The sequence below is a fragment of the Amphiprion ocellaris genome, chromosome 5 (assembly GCF_022539595.1).
Source record: "Amphiprion ocellaris isolate individual 3 ecotype Okinawa chromosome 5, ASM2253959v1, whole genome shotgun sequence".
NCBI lineage: Eukaryota > Metazoa > Chordata > Actinopteri > Pomacentridae > Amphiprion > Amphiprion ocellaris.
In genome coordinates, this window is record NC_072770.1 from 17362906 (window position 1) to 17385298 (window position 22393).

A 22393-nucleotide genomic window follows, 5' to 3' on the forward strand; every position below is an offset into this window, starting at 1 on the left:
CACAAAGATGTAAATGAGAACAAACGCTGCTCCAAAAACCTACTGTCTGCAGCACTTCCCCTTCCTCCCAGCTGAAATAACACAGCTACTGTGTGTACGGTGAAATGTGGCCAAAGTGCTAACTAAAGACAACTTCCTCGAAGCAGAAGTGATCCATTTATAGGAGCAGCAAACCATAAATGACAGTTTTCGAATATGAACACCAAAAGGTACAAACAACAGACTTTTATTGTCTCTCACTGTGGGGTCATGGTGAGTTTTTTTTCCATTTACAGACATCTCCATGTGAATTAATGCCACACAGACTACTTCCTCAAACACGTATGTCCTGAACAGAGAAAATTTGGAGACAAATTTGAAACAGCAGTGACAGAACATACAGACTCACATACACAAAATACAAAAACCTGGTTGTTTTTAATTGCAACAACACGTCCTTGATGCCCCTGTATTCATGGCTATCAACTTGATTAATACTTTAAGGACCCGCCTTTGTTTGGGGATTTGTTCTAAGTGGCTGAAAATGAAACTGGTAAATATTTCATTATATACAGTAATTGATATTCATGAGTACAGGGAAATACTCAAGACGGGTGCAAAGGCTGTCAATGCCAGATTGGTCACGTTCATCTCATCTCCTCGCTGATTGGCTGTTTACTCCTTTAGCTCTCCTCTCTCGTGCCGATTGGCTCTTTGAGTGTTCCCAGGCTTGTACGGACCGAGGACAACACTGTCATCAGAACTGCAGAGAAGATGAGGTCTAATTAGATTCCATCTTTCTGTTTTTTTGCACAACACTGGCACACAATTAAATTACAGTCGCGAGTCTGACTTTAAATGCATTCCAAAAAAACACATATAAGATTAAGATTTGAGCTTTAAGAGCAGAGAAGAAGTCACTTACGTTCTTGAGGAATTCTTCAGCAACAATACGAGCCCTGGCATTAACGGACAGTTTCATCTCGCTGATCTCCTTGTCGATCTCCTCCATGAAGTGGATGACGAAGTCCACCAACTTGTGTTTGTACATCTGCTCCGTGTGGAAGTTGGTAATCAAGAAGCTAATATCATATCCCTGAAATCAGAAGAGAAGGAATGAGAAAGAAAGAAATCAGAGACAAAAGTCAGAACAACAAAAAACATCACTAACTGTATTCAATGAAAACAGATGTTGCAATTACTGATGTATGAGATAAGTCTGTGCTGTTTCTACATCTGTGTATGAACAGCCTTATGACGAAAGCTATTTAAAGAGTTTACACAGTTCCTCTTTTTATATCTTTACTCTTCTCATCATACAGACACTGTATATGGAATCCTCTTCTGTCACTGCTTTTATTGTCTTGCACACATGCCAGATTAGCCCCCCCCCTCCTCCATCCCTTACCTCTACTGGCTTCCTCCTCAGAATGAAGAAGTTCTCTGCTCTCATCATCATGAAGCGCATGAACTTGTGGCAAAGGATCTTCTCGATCTCATCAGCCTATAGTCGATTATAGCAGAAGTTTTTAAAAAGCGCATTAGATTGTGAAAGATAATTATGAACGGTTCAAAAAAACTGCCAAAATCACGCCAGTTTTAATTACCTGCTTGACAGCAATGCTGACTCTGACAGAGTTGATGGATCCCTCAATGAGAACCTTCTCCTTGTCATTACGGCTGATCACCACCGGCTGAAGTAGAAGCTCCTTACTGCTCCTGTAATGACAACAAAAACAGGCCTTCTCAGTCTCCAACACAGAACCCTAGTGGTTGTAGTTACCTTTACACTCCTCGTCGTATTTGGGAAGACACCTGCAAACAGGCTGTGACAAGCCCCTGTTGAATAATTTTAGAGCCTTGCCCAAGCATGCTGTCATTTTTCCTCCCTCCTAGATTTTCTAACACAAGTCCAAACTTGTGTGACAGCAGCAGATGATCTACATAGACCCTAAGGGCAGGAGAAACACGAAGAGGCAAAGTGGGGGGGACAAATTGTGAGAATCAACGCTCTGCAACATACCTGACCTCCACCTCCGGCTTGTTGTGACGCTCCACCACCTGAGAGGAGAAGTTCTCCAGACAGAGGGCTGCCTGCAGAGTGGCCCTCACAGCGTTTAAGTAGGGGCGCAGAGTCGCTGTCTGAGGACAAAATGAATAAAGTCAATGCCTGGGTGGAAAACTCTGCAGGGAAGGTCTTGCTGGATGACATTATTCGGTATTTAGGTCAGAGTACATGCAAAGTGAACCTCCCAGTCCAGTCTGGTGTGGTGAATCAGCCTGCAGGGTCAGTCTATGAGCTCAGGTTTGACCAGTGTCCAAAATGAGCTGTGTGCAGGGATGCAGTGGCTGAAATATCAGTTTGCCCACTTTTTACTTTGGAAAAAGTCATTACCAGTAATTTTAGGAGGAATATACAAGCACCAATCAAATGCAATTTAGTTAGAAGTACATTTCACATAGATATGAATGGTTTGGATTGAATTAGTGGTTGTGATGCTTTCAGGTGACCGAGATTGCAGCCAAATAATTCACATCTAGCATCATGGCTGTCTGTGCTACGGACAAACGCTGCTTTCCCACCGTCTAATGTCAAAGCTACGAGAGAGCTAACAGCCACAGTAACGAGGAGGAAAAAGGGGCCGAGAGGAAAAGACAGTTCAGCTCAGTCACTCTACTTTCTGTAAACCGTATCAAGGATGCCCGTCCTCTCATTTCACTGCAGCCAACCAGAAACCCCGTCTATGAGCAACAGGGAGCTAGCTAGCTAATCTCGCCTTGAATGTAGCCGTAGTTAGCAGGGATAAGTGGCTAAATTACAAAATAAAACGATAGATTTAGTGCAGGACACTTACCATTTTTGCGCTGTAAAAGACGGAAGTTCCTCAGCCACGCCTGGGACGACTCTTCCGTAAATCCTACATAGTCAAGTAAAGCTGGGGTGCGTTTGTTCTGTTGTAACTCTTCGCCCGAGGCAGCGTCGCTCAGAGTAATCGTGCTGTTTGCGTCTGTCACTCCGCCCAGGTGGAGTGTTACAAAATTAAAAACGAGCACACCCGAAGGTGCGCCCATTCAGGAGACATGTTGCTCAGCCTCATTTAGGTTAAGACTTGTTATAAACTTTTGTAAAAAAAAAAAAATAATAATAATAATAATTTATGTACAATAATAACTTTATAATACATTCGTGTCATTTTTGACTCCTAAAATACAAGTTTAGCGACAGATTATTTGTTTTAACGTACCTTGACAGAAAATGGTTTGTTCCGATGATACCAATGTAGCATCGAGTCTCTGTATTTAAAACTCGTCGCGTTTGTTTTGCTAGCTGCTATGACTTAAATACTCGATTGATTTTTGTACCACTGTCTTAATTTTAATTAAGGTCTTAAATGTATCATTTTGTCGAAAATAGGCCATAATTTGATTAGAAATAATTTTAGACACTCCTGTTATCACAATGGTTGTTTCCAACATGGACGCTATTCACTGACGGTAATTATCGTTCCTCTTAAACATTCAAAAATTTACGTCTGTTCTCTGCGTTTGTACATTTCAGCTCTAGTGGTTTTCAGACACACTCGTGTAAAATGTCTGTGTTCAAATCGTGAATGCACAAGCGGCTACTGTTTAAATTTCAGAGTAACTTGAGTCAATTTTGGGCCCAGCGGGCTGCTGCTCTATAAAGCAGCCGTTTATTGGGGTGTTTGTGTTTGTATTAAAAGATGGATGGAAAAACAGAGCAGCACTCCACTGTGTGTGAATTTAATAACTGTCTATGTAGATTCTTAGTAATCCACGTCATATTAATTCTCAGAACATCAGTAAAAAGCAACTGGACATCTCTTTCAATTGTTTAAGACGATTCATCTCATGTCAGTCTCTTGAATTAGAGGTGAAAATCTTAAAGATCTAAAAAAGAGAAGTGCAGTCGCTTTTTACTCAAGATGATAGAGTTTTACGATGGATCAATCAACTACACTGTCTATCTCCTTGTCACAGTTTAATCAGACACTGCCAGGTTCCTGCTGCACAGCATCATGAGTGAGCTGAAGGACTGCCCCCCACTGAAATATTACGACTTCAAACCTGTGGAGCATGTCAAGGTATGTCCCCGTTACACTGCTGTCCTGGGACGCTCAGAGGACGATGGCATCGGCATCGAAGAGCTGGATACCCTGCAGCTGGAGCTGGAGACCCTCCTGTCCTCAGCCAGCCGCCGCCTCCGAGCCCTGGAGGAGCAGAGACAGGTAGGATTTATGTGAAATCAGGTTTTCACCACAACTCACTTACATGTAACCACATTTCTTAACACACATTTTCCACTGTTTGCTCTGCCTCCATTCTTCTGTGCTGCATCTCAGATCCTCACAGACTGGCAGGACAAGAAAGGAGATAAGCGGTTTCTGAAAATGGGAAAAGACCCAGACCCTGCTGCCACGCCTCGTCACAAACCAAAGAAGCAGAAATTGGATGGCAAAGGAGGTCACGGGCCAGGACCAGGTCCTGGGAGACCCAAATCCAAAAACCTGCAGCCAAAAGTTCAAGAGTATGAATTTACAGATGATCCACAAGACATTCCACGCACTCCTAAAAATGACGCTCCCAACAGGTCAGCAGCTCTGCATAATATCAGTCATCAGTTCTGTTATATTTGGCTTTTCTCATTTATGTTTCTATTTTAATCTGTGTGCCGTAGTAAAAAAATAAAAATAAAAAAAGAATCAAATATTTTCTTTCTGGTGTTTCTATTGGCATATTTTTTGGTTTTTAGATTCTGGGCATCAGTTGAGCCATATTGTGCTGATATCACAAATGAGGAGATCCGGTTGCTAGAGGAGCTTCTGAAACCTCCTGACGATGAGGCTGAGTATTTCAAAGTATGACACAAAAAATCCCACACCTGTTGCAGTTTTACAAATAACTTCACTCAATGCAACAACTATATTTTTGCCATTTTGATGTATAATGTTTATTGTGAAAATACATTGATCTATGGTTGCTGATTGTGTTATCTGTAGATTCCAGCACTGGGGAAACACTACTCTCAGCGGTGGGCTCAGGAGGATCTCCTGGAGGAACAGAGGGAAGGAGCACGAGCCAACGACAAGAAGAAGAACCTCATGGGAGGGCCGCTGTCTGAACTGGATGCAAAAGGTGAGAGGAGACTACAGCGTGCACCTAAAATGGCTGTACATGGACTAGTTTGCTCTCATGTCCTAACGTAGCAGACTGTAGTTGTTGCACAGGCATGCATCGACCTTAATGCGCATCTTCATGTAAAACTACCGTAGATGTGGATTCGCTGCTGAAAAAGTCAGAATCCCAGCATGAATCTCCAGAAGACGGCTGTCCCTTTGGTCCTCTCACACAGCGTCTACTACAGGCCCTTGTAGAGGTTAGACTGAATATTTGGTGATCCAGCTTTTACTAGAAATCTCCCAAAATGCATAATGGCATTTGAAAATACAGTAATGCAAAGGTGGCATCTGAGATGTTCATGTATATATTGTTTAAATGTTGTATGAACACTAAAACATGACCACAGTTTGTTGAGATAGTTTTTTTTTTTTTTTCTGTTTTCTTTCAGGAGAACATTATATCCCCCATGGAGGATTCTCCTATTCCAGACATTTCAGGAAAGGATGCTAATGATGGTGCTGGGACTTCTCCTCGTAGTCAAGGAAAAGCTTTTAGGTATAGTCTTTGTGACATGAAATAAATGTATGAGATATCTGACACACCAACATCAGTTCTCTGCGTAAGATCAACATTTTTCTAACACAAACTCCTCTCCTACATAAACCCTAATACATGACGCAGGATGGTAATAGACACATGCTCAATCTGTGTTTGGTCATTTAAAACCAGATTGCTATCATGGGTCAGTCACTGTCATGTATAATACACAGGTCTGCAGCTATGATTCCCAAAAGTAGACATAAATTCACTCAACATGGATCATTTAAATGTGTGTCCAGCCGTGCACTACTTTCTGTTAATCTGACAGCATCTGAGCGTGTAGCCTCCATGTCTAAATGAACAACCTGGTAGCTTTTTCATAGAAGTTGCGGCTACAATTACACAAGGTCAGACCGAGTAACGTTTCCGTATCATGTCGTCACATTAACAGATAGACAGCTACAGCCTGTATACTTTGTGTGAAGCGATTTAGGAAAGACTTTTTCCGTATTTCAGCACAGAGAGCTCAAGTTGACTTTGCGTTCAGAAATCACAAATCATTTTTCTCCATGGTTTTCTTAACTGAACTGAAATGTCCATAAGATATAATTTCACTGCAGTGAAGGCAGAACATGAGATTTATTAATTAATCCCCTCGCGGCCATCCTCAAGTTGAGTCCTGAGCTCCAACACAGCTCTCTTGGTATAGTCGTTGCTAGATTATTTGCACACGTGGACATACATTTCAGGGATTAAGAAATCAAAATAAACTAGGCTATTAGGCTTCTGGACAGTTAAGTATATTTGATATGAGTTTAGATTTAATCTTTTGTTAATTAGTGCATTGTTATGTATTATATGTCGTATATGGCATGTGTGAGGTTGCTCCCTCATGTCATTGTAGAGAGTTTGTCTGAGTGAAGCCATGAGGAGCATTAATGTGAAAGTGGCCTGTGTCTGTAGGCAGAATGCCGTCACTTCAGCAGATTAATAAAGCAGCAGTTTTATGTCTGAAAAGGACTTAGGTGTGTGAAATTACATCTATGCATGGATAGAAGATTATTTATGCATATACAGATATGTTTGTTTACTTCCGTTTCTCACATTTTGAGGGGTAAAATTTAAGATGGAGACGTCTGAAAATTGGGGATGCTTTCCTTTTTAAGACTGTTACATGTTGGTTCTGATCCTAAAATATATAATATAATAAACTGGTGGTAAAATTATTTTGACTGAGGCTCTCATTGAGCTGTGAGTTTAGGTCATTCATACCTTTAGTATAGGGTTATTTACTTGTCAAGTTGCTTTTCTGCACCAACATGTCTCATTTCTTCAGTCTTTCCTTCACCTCTCCAGTGTTCCTCATACACGTTCCTTGGAAGCACGAATCAAAGAGGAGCTGGTAGCTCAGGGGCTGCTGGATTCTGAGGAGCGACCGGGACAAGGAGGAGACTCTGAGGACGAGGTTCTTGCAGAGCTGCAGAAGAGACAAGCAGAACTCAAAGCCTTGAGTGCTCACAACAGATCCAGAAAGCAGGAGCTGCTCCGGTGAGATAAAGGCCGACAGCGTTTCCATTTACTGCCTAAGTTAACTGTAAGTGTATTAAAACACCTTGAGAAGCGGATGATGTGAAACATTTTATTTGTTCTTGTCTCACAGGCTGGCGAAAGAAGAGATGCGCAAGCAGGAATTAAGGCAGAGGGTCAGGGTGTCTGACAACGAGGTGATGGAAGGATTCCGGCGAATCATGGCAGCCAGACAGAAGAAGCGCACGCCAACTAAGAAGGAGAAAGACCAGGCTTGGAAAGCACTAAAGGAGAGGGAGAGCATCCTCAAGTTACTGGATGGATAGAGGAAGCAACAGTTTGTGTGGGTTTGTTTTCACCCAGAAAAAAATGTTGGAAGAAGCATTTTTTCCCCCCACAAACTGGCACCAATTAGAACAGATGCCACATGGTCTGTGAAAAACTGTCTCCATAATGATGTAAGATGCAGTTTACTGCAGGCCTGCATGATTTGTGTAGGGATATTTCTGTAGTAGTTTTTATGCCATCAGCAGAAAGCTCATTTGATCGGTAACATTCAGTATGCATTCGACTTTTTACACCTTTTTTGGATTTTTTTTTCTTTTGTTTCTTTTTACTTTGTTTACCATTGTAATGCTATGAAAACAATAACTGTTGGAATAAATCAGTACCACTTCAGGACAGTTTTTGTATGTGTCTAAAACAGGCAGATCAGAGGAGATGTGTGCTTCAGAGCAAACAATGACACCAACTTGCACAACAGAAACAGACTTGTTGCTTATTCAAATGGCAGATTTGTTGACATTTGTTGTGTTGCGCTTTTAATGGGCTAATTGTCCATTTTCCATGTCTGCGCTGGCAGGCAGACGCGCTTTTCCCCGAGCACGAAGCCACAGCAGACATAATTCTGGTCATCGTGCAGACTAATGTTGTCAGCTTCTCATTTGAGATTACAGTTCAGAACCACGACGAAGGCATTGCAGGATGTGTGATGACTGAAAAGGTGATGAGTAAATTGTATGAAAAGTATAGGAAAATCCTGGAGAATAATCTGATGAAGTCCACCAGAAAGCTGTGACCTCGGTCCAATTGTGCAGTGTCCAGATGTGCAAGGCTGATTAAGACCTAACTGCATAGGTTAATGCTATAAAAAAAAATAAGGTGAATCTACTAAATACCAACCTGAAGGAGCTGAAAACTTATGCAGTTGCTTATTTTAACTTTTAGAGTTTTGATTAATTGACATTGCTTTGTAGAAATTGGCTAAAAGTGTCCTATTTTGTACATTTCTGTCAAAAATCCATTTTATATGGACTATGATTGAATGTTAAATTAATGAATGGGAAAACTTCCAAGGAAGGTGAATATTGTATATAGGAACTGTAATTTTTCCAGTAATTCCTGTTATCGAGCAGCTGTATTTTCAGTTAGATTTTTTCACCAACAGCCCACATTGCCTGGAACATGGATAAAAGTATTTGTTCTAGTAATGACTCATTTTTGTGTTTCTTTGAAAACAAGGATAAGAAAGGTCTCTTCCTTTAACTGAGAAAGCTGGCCTTTGTCCAGAGGCACCACTAGATGGCAGTCATTGCCTTTAGACTGACCAGACAGGCAGATTTTACATAGCTGAGGGTCAACGGTTGGCATTTGTTATGAGTTTGTGTGGTGTCTTGCCCAATTTTGGTGGCCATATGTTTGTGAGGGGACTTTTTAATTCATGAGTGACCACAGTGAAGGAAATAATGCTCAAAACACATTGATCAGTTCACTTGAGTTTTGTGTCTTGTATTTTTGGCCATTTCAAACTAGTTTTGTGGCTTTGTGACTGCAAATTTGTGTTGTTTTGCTGTTTTTCCATATGTGTCTATGTGATCAGTGTTGGGACACTGGTTGATTAGGCTGAGTGGCTACAGCTGCTGCATCCGACGCACCTGCTGGACTGATTGGTGACACTCCTTTAAAAGACAGACTCTTGAGCTGTTCAGATGGGCTCCGACTTCAGAGAACTGCACATCATATTTCTCTGTTCGTTTGAGAGCCTGTGTCAAATAGCTCTTTTGTGAGAAATAAAGCCCCTTTGAATTGTGTTTACACCCTAAGTACATTTATTTCACCCTCCCCTCCTTTTGTTTGGTTTTGTTTATTGTAATTCTTCCAGCCATTTTGGCTGGCTTAGTGGGTGATAGAGGCAATCTACCTCTATCACCTTTCCGAACCCATTTTGTGACCTTTTGTTTGGTTTATTTGTGTTGGGGTTCTTTGTTTTGTTACGGTTTTCCTTTTGATACTTTAATAAAGTTTGGGGTTCTGGGTATTTTCCTGGGGTCCTGCTTGGGAAACGTAACACATTGCATGAACACAGCCTGTGTCATTGTGTTGTGTGTTCACTTGAAGACATCCTCGCTGATGTTGATCCCAGGATAAAGCAGAAGACTGTGCAGCTGTGGCTGAGGGTCACTCAGTTCATCCTATAGAGTGACTGAGCAGCTAGTGATCCAGAGGGATTTCATAGGGACAGACTTCCTGACCAAACTATCACATGGTCACTGCCACTCTGCTGCTGACCTGACGGGATTCAGAGTCCACTATGTATTTAGAAATGGGAGGACTTTTCCCCATTAACGATGACGTTTTATTTTCCTGGTCGCTGATTGTGAGAAGTTCCAAAATGCATTAACTCTTTGGTGTTTCCCATCATCCATGATGTGCTTTTCCTCTGCATTGTTGTGGATAATTTCCCTCTCTATGACAAAAGAAAAAAACAGCCTAAAAAACTAAAAGAGGCTTCATTTACGTGGCTTTCAAAATCCAGCAGCTTTGTCATTAAAGTTTACAAACTGAAATATACCGGCAGGATGCTATCAGGATGCTCATTATGTCAGATGCATACATTTCTCGAAAATATAGGTACAACCTATCATACTACCTAATGGAACAATGTGGTTAGAAGCTCACATGTGATTTGTTACCAGATAGACTACAGTAGCTTGATTGGTCAGTCAGTCAGTCAGTCATAATTAGTCACATTATTGTTTTGACTCTGCTGTGACAAAGGTTAGTAAGGTCTTAGAAAAAACAATATGGTACTACAGGGATGCTCATTACTGCAGCACAAAGTTCTGGGTTAAAATCTCACCGAATTCATCAACATGCCAACAATCAGATTTATACTTCAGGTCTTGAGACTATTAACTAGTCAGCCTGCTTGTTTATAGTTTAATGGGGAAAGATTACACAGACCTTAGATTCAAGCATATTTTGTAAGCTTTCGGATCCTCACAGCCAATCAGCAGCCCATCACAAAGAAAAGTTTGACTTCAAAACCTTATTTGCTCCTTATTTGCATGGTTAGTGTGTCTGAATGTAACGACAAAGCCTTCAGCTCAAACTGAATCCATAATAATGCAGCTGCTGTCTTTTCAGAAAAAAATGGTCTTCTGTTAAAAAAACAACCTAATAGTTCATGGTCAGTGTCTGGAGTCTCCAACAATGGGCCTAGCATCATGTAGGCAGGGTGTCCTTCACTCAGGAAAATAATGTTTTTTAAAAGGATCTTCAGAAAGCTTTCTGGTTCTCTAAAGCACCATCACCATTAGAAGAACCTCTTTATTTAGGGGGTAGATATGTGGTTCTTTAAAGTGACAAATATTCTTACTTTTTATTGGAGTTATTTGGTTTGGTGGCAGGTAAAACATAAAATCTGAGCTGCGACTGACGAGTCCTTTTTGAATTGATCAATCTGCAGAATGTTTTCTTAATCATTTGGGTCATGACACATTAGAAAACAAAAAGCTAGCATCTTGTAATGTGTCGTTCTGTCTGACCAAAAAAAAAAATCTATTATAACGGAAAGGACCCAGAAATGCTGCAAAATTTTCATTTGACTTTATTTGCTTAAAAATCACTGAAACAGTTATAAAGTGCGGTTATAAAAATAGATCCAAATGGGACCACAATGAACTCTTTTGAAAATGGTTTCTCAAAGAAACTATTTTTGGTTCAAAGTTCGTTGAAGCACCATTTTTGGTGCCTGAGGCAGTTTTTTTTTAATGATTTTAGAGGAACCTTTGGGGGTTCTGTGAGGAACGACAACGATATTTGTGGAACTAAACGTGATTCTTCTATTGTTTGACTGTGAAGACCCATTTTTTCTTCCATTTAGCACCATTGTTTTCCTGAGTGTACACAAATTCATAATGTCATCGACCGTATGCGTATGAATGCTTTTATTAACATGCAGATCTATTGAGTGCTTCTCGCAGGTGAATGGAGGCTGAATAGATGGCTGTGGCGGCCCCTCGAGGCTGGGCGTATCACACGAGGCTTTTGTTGCATTTGTTGCCATTAGACCTAAACTGAAGGGCAGGTGGGTTTTGTGTCCAGACACTGCTCATACAAGCTCAATGATGCTCGTCCGCTGTTTGCACATCCCACATTGAGCAGTTTTTTAAAAAGGCGAGTCAGACTCCTTTTGACAACCCAGGTGGCCCTGAGGCTCTCCGGATCGCAAAACTCTCTCCTCTCCTCATGCGAAATTCAGCTACGTGGTGAGCTTCTTCGCTCCTCGATGTCAGGGCCTGTAAACCTTTACGGCTGTTTGACGAAGAGGACTCTCCACTTGAGGGTCTGGGTAAATAACTTGAACTTGAAGTATTCTGGCATGCTGCACGTCACACAAACAGAGAGTAAATGTGGGCGGACTGTGTGTTGTGTGTTTACGCGTGCACACATGCTCACTTATTTATGCCACTATCATCCCAGATCAGTGAGGGGCTTCTCTCTGTCCATTGGCTCTTTGTTTTGCCACTGTGAAACGAACTATGTCTCTTTCTCTGGGGTTCTCCTACTCCACCTACGTCCCTGCGTTCTTGAGCTGGAACTGTGACACAGACACACACACACACACACACACACACACACACACACACACACACACACACACACACACACACACACACACACACACACACACACACATTGAAACAGACACACACACATTGAAACAGACACACACACACACACACACACACACAGAGAGAGAGAGAGATAGTTACACAGGGGTAAAGGGCTTTAACACATAAATCTGTTGATCCTTTGTCCTAATGCTATGTCAGCTTTCATGCTGAACTGAAATTGTGTGTGTGACAGAGATACAGACAGAGGTTGAGACAGCTGCTGAGGCCGGCTGGTCCGCTGAGAACAGCCTCTGTCCGGCCAGGCCACGCCTCAGCCCTTCTCCTGCACAGAGAACTATTGTCTTCAGGGCTGCTTCTCCACTGTTCTGATGTCATGGTTTGTCCTTCCCCAGAGGGCTGCTGCTGCTGTTGTGGTAAAACTGGACAGACCTTTCGGCCCAAAGTCAGAAGCACAAACAACTGCATGGGCATTAAGAGTCGTACAAGAGTTCCAGGCTCTGTGTGCACAATACACTCTCGTGCTCTCCCATTTTTGACTTTGATCTTTTAACTAGTTTGAATCTTATTTGCTTCCTATTTGCATGGCAGTTGATGCTTTTCTTGTGTGAATCCTGAATTCGGCAGCTCATTTGCAAATCAGCTTCGTGTGCCCCGTTCAGCCCCGCCTGTCTGGACTTTGCTCATTGGTGAGGTACAGATACAGATTCTTGGGCTACTTTGCTACTCTGTCACAATACCTCCAGACTATTTTGTGTAAGATAAGCACAATCAACCACAGACAAGCCACACTGACAGCATTAGAGGCAACAATACCCATCACACAAGACTTGCCTGTAAGCTCTAGGGGCAATGTTTGTTATTCAGGGGCACAAGAAGAATCATATTAGTGAAGTGTAGGGATTTAAGCCTCTGTTCAACCAAAGATCTCAGTGACTGAGAGCAAATGTAATTACCAAAGGCTCAATTGTCAGCCCATGTTTGCTTAAGGTTTTTTGTGGCCCAAATCTTGCAAAGTCCACCACCACTCCCCATATCAAAGTATATGTGCCAAAGCTGTTCTGTTTCAGTCATTTACTGGTGGCCAGAAATGGCAAAGAGTCTGTCATTTCACTGCTTTAGCCCAGACTGAAATATATCAGTAACTCTTGGAAAGATTGTCATGAATGACTGCACCTCATGACGTTATCTTTTTCCTGACTTCTGTTCCCATTTTTGGTTAAAAATTGCTGGGTGGATGGACTTTGCCAGGAATCCTGATGTTTGATCAAACACCACCAACATTTTAACAGTGTCCACTTATTCTGGGAAACGTGTCCACATTTCGATTCAAATTTGAATTCATTTCCTGTTTTATTTACACTGTCACCTCACGACATAAGTTATCTTTTTATTATTTAATAGTTATTTTTCACTTAATTATCAGTACACCCTCATAATAGGAAATTACAGAAATCCAGTCTAGTCAGCCAACAGTCTATGTACTATATAGATTGGCACACAATGTTTTGCATCCCATTCAATGCATTTTAATTGACAATCCCTCTGTTGTTTTAATTCTCATGTCACCATGAGGTTGACATTTGTTGCTCTGCGGATAAAACCTCACTGAAATTTCAATTTGTCTAAAATAAGTAACAATATAACATTAATGATATTCCCCAGCATCCTCAGCTGTACTTTGGTGTGGTGTTTATCTCCAGTGAAGTTCTGCTTGAGTTTTCTTTGCGTTAAAAATGAGTTTTTTCTTCCCACTGTTCATAGGCAAATTTGTGCATTTGCTAGATTAATGTATATTATATAATATTGTAAGATCTTCACTTTCACCCTGTGAATTCCCCTGAGATGACTTATGTTGTGAAATGATGCTCTATAAATGAAAACTGAACTGAACTAAAATGTCAGCAAGCTCAAATGTAAATGAATAAATACTAGCTGCCAAACATTCAGACGTATCGCTGTGAATGTGGCAACACGCTGACATGAGCATTTATCTCAGTCTTTAAGTGGATCAAAGAGCTGCTATGACAAACTCTTTCTGAGAAGAGTCTGAGGTTAAGAAGATAAGAAATTCTGTTTATGGTCTTTGGAGGATTTAAGCAAAACTGCTAGAAATCTGATAACATCTGATGAGCTCAGGACCTGCGAGTGAAGATGAGCATGAGGGTTGATTGCAGTCATGGCAAGTCACAAAAATGTGTTGTTGTTTTTGAGAAACTGAATTTTTGGTGTGTTTGCTGAAGGTTTTATGAGTCTTTTCTCTCAAGTCACGCCAGACCCATGACCAGCCCTGAAATGAAGTTCATCTATGCCAGAGCTGTTCCTCTTCTTCACCTCTGCCTTAGTAGCAAACTCTTCTGAGTGCTTCGACAACACTGTTTGTGTTTGATAACACTTTGTTAGAATCACCAGACAATAATTAAGATAAGAAAGGAAGAGATAGGTGGATAACAGGCGTGCCTTGTTAGAGGAGTTTGTCATTGGCAGTAAATTTGGACTGCAGAGGTCAAAGCTCTTGGGAAATGTTTTGGAGATAAGGTCTGATAGCATGGGTATGTAGAGGGGACCTATGAGAGGACTATGTATGGATATTTATGCACATATTTCCGCACAGATTTAATGCAGCCTCTGTAAACTGGAGGGAGAGAGAAACAAACCCTTCTAATAGGACTTCCTGCTGGAGGATTGTGGAGCAGTGAGAGGACATCACCGGCAGTGGAGATAACACTTGTTGAGCAGCGAAGGAAACACTAAAAAGTGCTTTTCTCACCACCCACCTCTTCTCTGTCATCCTCCCTCCATCCTCTCCCCATCTCTCTTTCGTTTCCTCTGTTATTATCACCCAGATCATTATCAGGCTCGCTGCGATGGAGAGGAGGACTGGCCTCCCACATGGCTTTTGGTGAGAGATTTCTAACAGCAGCAGCAGCACTGGAGGAGGGGATAGAAAAAACGAAGACAAGAGGTCCAATAAAGTCCATCTAAATATAGAGTCAGCAGGGCCTTTTTTCCCTTGTCCTTATAAAGAGCTGCTGGTGAATCCGGGTGGATGATCCTCCTCACTGCACTGATCACTCCCTCCAGGATCGGGAACATAACTGTTGGTGCGTGGAAACAGACACTCGTGCACACAAACACACATGACTTTGCTGTTTTATGAGCGAGAGAGAGAGAGAACACTGGGCTTAGTGGCTTGTTTCTTTACACAAGAGGGCAAATCATGTTTGGCGGAACATACTAAAATAGGAGAGGTTTTGAGGAAACCTCCAAGAAGAAATGATGGGAGAAAATGAGTGACTAGGAAGGGGGGGGGTTCTCGGCCTGAGCGTTCACGTGCAGGAAGGTTATGAAAGAAGATACAGACCGACTTCTGGCCAAAAATATCGCAGAGGAGGGATCATACGTTTCGATTTATATCAACACAATCTCCATCTCCTCTCCAAATTAGGTCCCTATTTGGCTCTCACACACAGGTTCGGTCCTGAGAACTAGTTCAACAGTTTTGGGAAAATTAGGTTTTTTTGCCTGTCAGCACTTTCTGTAGATTGCTGTGTCTGTATAATAAAAATGAATCTATGAGCAGAACAGCATAAAGACTGGAAACAAGGGAACAAAAGCATCACCTGTAGGTCACTAAAAAACACATTTGTTTGCATCTGTGCAAAAACATGAATGTAATAATGTAATTGTATGTCACATCAGTCAGAGCATAATAAGTTCCACTGGAAACATGTTCACGTCAGCTTGTGAGCTGTAAATCCACAGCTTGTCATTTTTACATGTCATTATTTTTTATTGCTTAAACAAGCGACTGAACTAATGATGTTAATTAAAGAGCTTTAACAGAGCTGGTATGAAGATTTTATTACCTCTGAACAAAGTCAGTACAGCTGTTTCCCTGTTATTGCTAAGCTAACCAGCTACCGGTGGATGTTTACTACATAAAAATAAAAGTGCTATTGATCTTCTCATCTAACTCTCTGCAAACGGGTGTTAAAGATGTTTTTTTTTAATTTTATTGCAATGTTCCTCTAATGACTCCATCCTCAATCCACACTGCAAACATAAAGGCAGCCTCTTCATTTAGGACCTTTCCTGCATGACAACACAACAAATTTAACAGCTGCACCATCAATTTCAGTGACTAATGTGATTTACTCCCTGATCCACCGCCCTGTTGCTGCCTGTCTGAAGCGCCGTTATCAGTAACAGACCATCCCGTGTGTGACATCAGCAGCTGCTTTCCACTTAAGTAACTTACAGGTCATGTGCTGTTCGACATCGACCACAGGCACACATGTCTACAAGAGAGGCACAAACACGTCACTTTTTTTTAGGTTTTGACACAGATATAATGTTTGCTTGCTGCAAAGAAGAGGCCATTTTCACAGCTGTCCTCGTATGCCAGCGGTGACAGCGAAGGTTCAGAAGTCAAACGGGGGAAAAATAGGTTGTTTTTTTAACATCATTTTGTACACACCTGTTGCCTCCTGCAGTGAGGGGCCACACACACACTTATGCACACACATTGAACGCGCAAACACACGCAAACTGGTTCTGTTGTGGTTGTCTCAGCTGAGATGGAGCACTAAAGTCAGAACATCACACTCATTACATAAGAGCTGCTCTTCCACATCTCTGTAGCTCAGTCAATGTCAAACTCTTTATGAGAGGGAAAACCGGTACTTGGATTTGTGCAGTTGCTGTGCGTAAAACTGAATGGCATCGATCTGTGTGTGTGTTTGGGAGCGAGACTAGGTCAGTTTGTGGTCATGAAAGCCCCACTGAGAGAGGAAGTTCAGCTGTCAGTAGCTGTCAGACACTGGGCCTCTCTCTCTCTCTCTCTGTTTATTTGCTGCTCCTGTTGTAATTTAACCTCAACCCCCTTCTCTTTCCTATTCTCCCTTCCTCCTCTTTTCTGCCCTCCAACAGCGGCTGGCCGGGTTTGAGGTCGAGGTGGAGGCGCTGTGCGTTTGTACGAGCATGTTGGCCAGAGATAAGGAAATGTGGCACAGAACCAACACACCCCTCCTCTGGGCTGAACACTTTATGAACACACGCTTACAGCAAACACAAACATGGTGGCTAAAGGTCAAAGCATTTACCAGGCAGTGTAATATCTAGAGTTAGTTACTGTATTACTTTTAGATGCAGCTTTTTGACCCGACTTCACTCCTAAATTTACCACTTCTTGCCTTCTCGCCTCCTCTCTGGTCTGTGCTGTCTCACCCCGTGCAGGGTGTTACCCATGCTACATTAGCTGCTCACATGCAGAACTGCACAGAACAAACAGCCTCTCTCTCTCTCTTGGCAAAGCTGGCTCTAGTGTTTGGTGGGGGGTGAAGACATTTGTGTGTGTGCATGCCGGTGCTGCCAGACTGCTGTGGCGTGGTGTGAAATGGACATGCGGGGAGGATGTGAGGCTGCAGGCGTCCGTGGCGCCTCAGCTCCGCTCACCGTTGTTAGATGTCGAGAGGTGGGGGAGGATGGGGCCGTTGTTGAGCTCTGATGGACGTCCCCTGGCCCTGCTTCAGTGAGACACACTCAGATCACATTACAGAGCAGCAGACTTGGATGATCGGAGGGAGGACTGGGAGTGAAGACAACTACTACACTAATAGGAGCTGAAACTGAAACTCACATAATCACCAGTTCTTTCCAGCTCTTCTTAAATCTGTCTCTTTTTCCTGTCCCATCAGCTCATTAAACCCGCTTTTCCTCCCATTTACTTCGACAAACTTTACAGCAAGTGTCAGTCCTGTGTAAGGCTATCTCTTCTTGCTCAACTCATTATCGGCAGCCACAGTGGAAGTGTCAGAAGGAGCTGGAGGTGTGAGGGTGGCGTGTATTTCAGTCTAACATCAGCTGATGGGATACAGACCTGCTGTCTGATAAGCACTTGTGTCTGCCGGAGCCTTAAAAACTCACACTGATCCACAAATATCTCGGCCTTTATCATCTCCAGACTCCACAGCGCTGACTGTAGACTTTCCAAGTCACTTTCTAGCAACGTCACATAATATTAGAAGTTTCCACGGTCCACACATCTTACACTTCACATCAGTTAAGGCCAGTAAAACTGAGTATGAGCAGTGTTTGTGTAAACTTCAGGTTCCTTCTCTGCTCGTAATTTAGTTGCAATGAGATATAAATCTTTTTACACTAAGTCATGTTGTTTTTAATCAGCTGCCTGCATCCCACACTAAGCCACTGTGAAAGCAACAATCACTCAGAAACAAAAAGGATTGTTTATGTAGAGGACAGAAGTATATTGTTTGAAAGCTCTGCTATGTGCTCAGTCTTACCTGCTGAACCAGCTGAATTATTCTGCACTCAACTGAATGATTGTGTTCGTGGTTATTGGAATCTTTCAGGTATGTAGAAATGCTTTGAATCCTTGCTTCCTTGAAAGTGATTACTGGCAGCTTTTCAGTATGTAAAACAGCTCTTAATTTTGATTTCCTTGTTTTTCTTCATCCTTTGTTCAAGATTGTGGCAAAGAATTGGATATTTAAAGTTTGTAATTCACTCCCTCCTTCACCTGTTGTGATTTGGGCAAAGAAAACCTCCAACACGACATCACGTTAAGCAACATGGCCCCATTCTTTGTGCTCTGGTGGCATCACAGCTTTGAAATGCCTTGAATCACAGCACATCACTGCACAGGCATCCCAGCTGTATGGAGACTTTTGATAGACTCTATGAGCTGCTGTTGCCATTGCTTGCAGCCAATATCTTATGCACCACTTGTCCCTAGAGTTCTGGGGGTAACACACAAGCAATGTGAATACACCAACTACAAATGAACCATATAGAGCTGTGTCTTTGACCAGGCATTGTCCCAACTTTCACTTTAAATTCCACTGATTGCTCTTTTAACGCTTTGATACAAACCACTCTATTAAAAGAAAGACCTTTCCACTGACTGTCTCTGCTTCGTATTTAAACCTGACTCTTTCCAGACCTGTCCATGTTATCTGTACTGGTTGTTGGTGCAGGAAAAGGCCACAGAAGAGAGCATGTGATGGGTTTCTGTGGTCTGGCAATTTCTTACGAGAGCCAGTATAAATATAGTAAGGTAGCTGAAGCCTATCTGACGCAACGGCATCAACGCTCTCCAGACCCAGAAAGGCCCAGTGGAGTTGGACTCCCCCACAGACCTCACAGGCTCCACGGACAGGGCCGGTCAGGTGTAAGACACTTCATGAGGGAAGATTTGCTTGGAAAAAATCTTAATTTATGGTCATTGATCAGCGCAGCTCAAGGAAATATATGTGTACGATTCTTATACCCGTCGCGTATCATTTTAAATTGTAAAAGGTACCATTCTACTTTGTTTGGATGTCAGTAATCATCCTGCTGGAGCTGCTTATTGTAGTAACATAAAAACAGAAAGCAACAAGAAAAGGTCCAAAGCCTGCAGTTTTTTTAATGACAAAAAAATCTGTTTCAAAATTAGAAAAGCTTGACTTTACAGTTACTCCCATTCAAAGTCTTAAGAATGTAAGCAGTTCAAAAAAATGTATAGATAAACATAAGTATATAAACAAATGTAGAAAAATCTTGTCCCAAGAAAAATAAAAATTTAAGGATACAGTGTGATAAATAATAATGGAGTTATATTTGTGTTATTGTACAGAGAAGTAGTTATTGCACATCATTGATCGTTAATTCAAGAAGTGACAATTAGTTAACTTTAGTAGCATGGATATTATTATGTATGCAAGCAAATATATATATATATATATATACATACACATAATGTGCATATTTTGTGTACGCATACAGAAATTGATTGAAATTTTATTCTTATTAGTCATTTGCATTTGGATGTCCGAGTTACTAAACAAAAATCTATCAAGGATATCAAAGTAACTAATTTAACTATTTATTTCGTACAACATCTTGCTGCCCAGTTAAATAGAGACAAATCTACCTGCAGATTCTCATAATAATAAGTAGGCACAAGCATGTAAACTACACTATGTATTATCTTAACCAAAATTAGGAAGTAATTTGCTTTTATATGTCAAATTTAGGAAATGATTCTCTTTCATGTACACATTTGATGATGTAACTAGAGCAGTTTTTTTTGCATAACGCTAACTTGGACCAGTGAAAAGTAATTTAGAATGTGAAACCAAAATGTGTCTTTACTAGGCTGGGATTAAAGTCCAGATATGAAAAAGTGGGACTGTTATCAACGGTTCTGAGGAATCACGTGACGTCAGAGTTGCACGACAGGCGAGCGAGATTTGACTGAAACTACTTTGTATGTGCATGTGAAGAGAGACGGAGGGGAGAGGCCTTATGGTGACTCAGCATAACAAGGTCTGCTGGGCCTGCATGACCTCGTTCATCAAGCTGACACCCGGCTCTGTTTCTGCTGTGTGATTCACAAGGAGAAGGCGAGGATGAGGATGAGGGTGAGGAAGAAGAGAGGGGAGAGATAAAGGAACAGCGGCATGTGAGGAGAAACAGGGCTGCGAGCACTGAAGTGGGGGAGACGGGGAGGTTGGGGGACGCGAGGGGAAAGGAAAAGCACAAATGACAAGCAGAAAAGTTGCGTAAACAAATGTGTGGGGGAGATCACAAGCAGAGAAGAGGTGAGATAGTGAAAGATAAACAGTGACAAAGTGAAGAGAAGAGCAGGGGGAGCTGAGCTGCTTCACTACAGTAACAACCAGTAAACACAGCAACAGCAGACACATTCATTCTGCTCAACACAAGTGTTTAAAAACTGGTGACACGGTTCAGCTACGAAAACTGCAACTTGTCCTTGTGTTGTGTTGGCAACTTGTACAGCTTGTCCTAACACACTGCACGGCTTCTGTCAAACCTTTCTCTGCTGTAAAGCCATGTTTTCTTCTTACACTCTACAAACACTCTGCTGTCATTGTTCGTAAACAGAAAGCTGATCTGTTTTACACATAAAAACACCTTCGGTAAACCTGTTTTAAAAGAAGTCTCCACTTCTGTGGCTCTAAAGGAAGCTCTCCAGTCAGAAAATAACAATGTGAAATGGTGATCATATGTATTATAATTTAAAATCTATCCTATAAATTATACTGATTTATGACCTAATACCTACAAAATTAATAGAATCTCCCTCAGTCACCAGCTCTTTTTGTTCAGTGCTAATTAGCAATTGGTAGCCTTGCCGCTGTGAACACATTAGCATGTTGACATTAATATTTAGTTCAAATCACAGAGGTGGACCCAAGGATGCTCTCTTGTTTTTACCTGTGGAAGTGTGATGCTAAATTCAAACCTTTAAAAAAAAAAAAAAAAAAGGCCAGGACATAAAGATTAAAACAGAATCACATACAATAAAACTCATAGACACGCTGGGTAAAAGGGCAGTGGCTCCAATTAAGTGCAAAATTTCCAGAATAAATTAGGTCCAAATGGATTTCAATCAAAACAAAAGCACCACAAAACCATCTATTGAACCCAAGGCCATATTGTAAATCATTACTGGGTGGATAAATTACACCCTGGGTGAGGACAAAAGATAATGGATGTGTTTTTGTTTCTAACAACCTTGCCTGTGTTTTGTTCTCGGGGCCTAAGTGGTTTTTTTTAGAAGTGACACATCTTGTGAAGAAGCTGATGTAAGCACAAACATGGAAAGATGCTGCTGGGAAAGAGAGCGGGCTTGTCTAGTAGAATAGAAATAAATTGTTACAGCAGCTCTGGGTAACAGGACTTCAAACCACTTTCTGACAAATTCCTTTTTTTTTTCTTCTTTCTTTTCCCTTTGACACAAGGCTCCCAGAAAGGGAACGAAAAGCAAGCGTGCAGGCCAAGGGAACACCCAGCACCCCTGGCAGGTGGTGGTGTTGTGGCTTGATAAAAGTGTGGGCCTCCTGCTCGCCCCCCAGCAGGATCTGACAGCACACACAGCGTTGATAACAAGCACACAGACGTAACTGAACCCTGTCACCTCACAGGGTTTTTACAGTATTATCACAGAAAGGCTCTGCATGTCAATTCATCATGAATATCACAAGACAAGAACATACATGAGTAACCCAACTGGCAGCATTTTCTACCATCAGATGCTTCAGTTCACCAAAGAAATACGACACCACAGGGTGCCCAGATAGCTCAACTGGTTGAGTGGGTGACCCATAAACAGGGGTTATAGCTGCCAATGTAGCAGTCATGGGTTCCAACCCTGCATGTCATTCTCCCACTCTTCTACCCACATCTCCTGTCTCTCTCTCTCTCTCTATAGAACAGTTCTATATAATAAAGGGCAAAAAATTAAGAAATCATGAGGCATA

The 22393-nt window shown here is 41.7% G+C and overlaps 2 protein-coding genes across 2 annotated transcripts; one reads left to right on the forward strand and one right to left on the reverse strand.

The window, feature by feature from the left end:
- Positions 1-210: 210 nt before the first annotated feature.
- On the reverse strand, positions 211-2980 carry LOC111572316 (actin-related protein 2/3 complex subunit 4). Its single transcript, XM_023275938.3, has 6 exons — positions 2835-2980; positions 2003-2121; positions 1587-1698; positions 1388-1483; positions 905-1075; positions 211-742 (listed from the first exon to the last, which is right to left on the reverse strand). The coding sequence occupies exons 1-6, from the start codon at positions 2835-2837 to the stop codon at positions 737-739; spliced, it is 507 nt and encodes a 168-aa protein (XP_023131706.1). The 5' UTR covers positions 2838-2980; the 3' UTR covers positions 211-736.
- Positions 2981-3180: 200 nt separating this feature from the next.
- Positions 3181-7866, forward strand: tada3l (transcriptional adaptor 3 (NGG1 homolog, yeast)-like). The gene is made up of 9 exons (XM_023275965.3): positions 3181-3474; positions 3982-4229; positions 4344-4591; positions 4754-4859; positions 5001-5136; positions 5274-5377; positions 5570-5676; positions 7018-7209; positions 7322-7866. Exons 2-9 carry the CDS (start codon positions 4020-4022, stop codon positions 7512-7514), a joined length of 1296 nt encoding a protein of 431 aa, XP_023131733.1. The 5' UTR covers positions 3181-3474; positions 3982-4019; the 3' UTR covers positions 7515-7866.
- The last annotated feature ends 14527 nt before the right edge of the window (positions 7867-22393 follow it).

What these genes read in the sequence shown, in the direction of transcription:
- tada3l (XM_023275965.3), top strand. Translation starts at nt 4,020, where the DNA reads ATGAGTGAGCTGAAGGACTGCCCCCCACTGAAATATTACGACTTCAAA. An exon ending in AAAAATGACGCTCCCAACAG is followed by an intron (nt 4,592 to 4,753) that starts GTCAGCAGCTCT and finishes TTTGGTTTTTAG; the next exon opens with ATTCTGGGCATCAGTTGAGC. An exon ending in TACTACAGGCCCTTGTAGAG is followed by an intron (nt 5,378 to 5,569) that starts GTTAGACTGAAT and finishes GTTTTCTTTCAG; the next exon opens with GAGAACATTATATCCCCCAT.
- LOC111572316 (XM_023275938.3), bottom strand. An exon ending in TCAGCATTGCTGTCAAGCAG is followed by an intron (nt 1,484 to 1,586) that starts GTAATTAAAACT and finishes AATCGACTATAG; the next exon opens with GCTGATGAGATCGAGAAGAT. An exon ending in TGAGGAGGAAGCCAGTAGAG is followed by an intron (nt 1,076 to 1,387) that starts GTAAGGGATGGA and finishes TTCTGATTTCAG; the next exon opens with GGATATGATATTAGCTTCTT.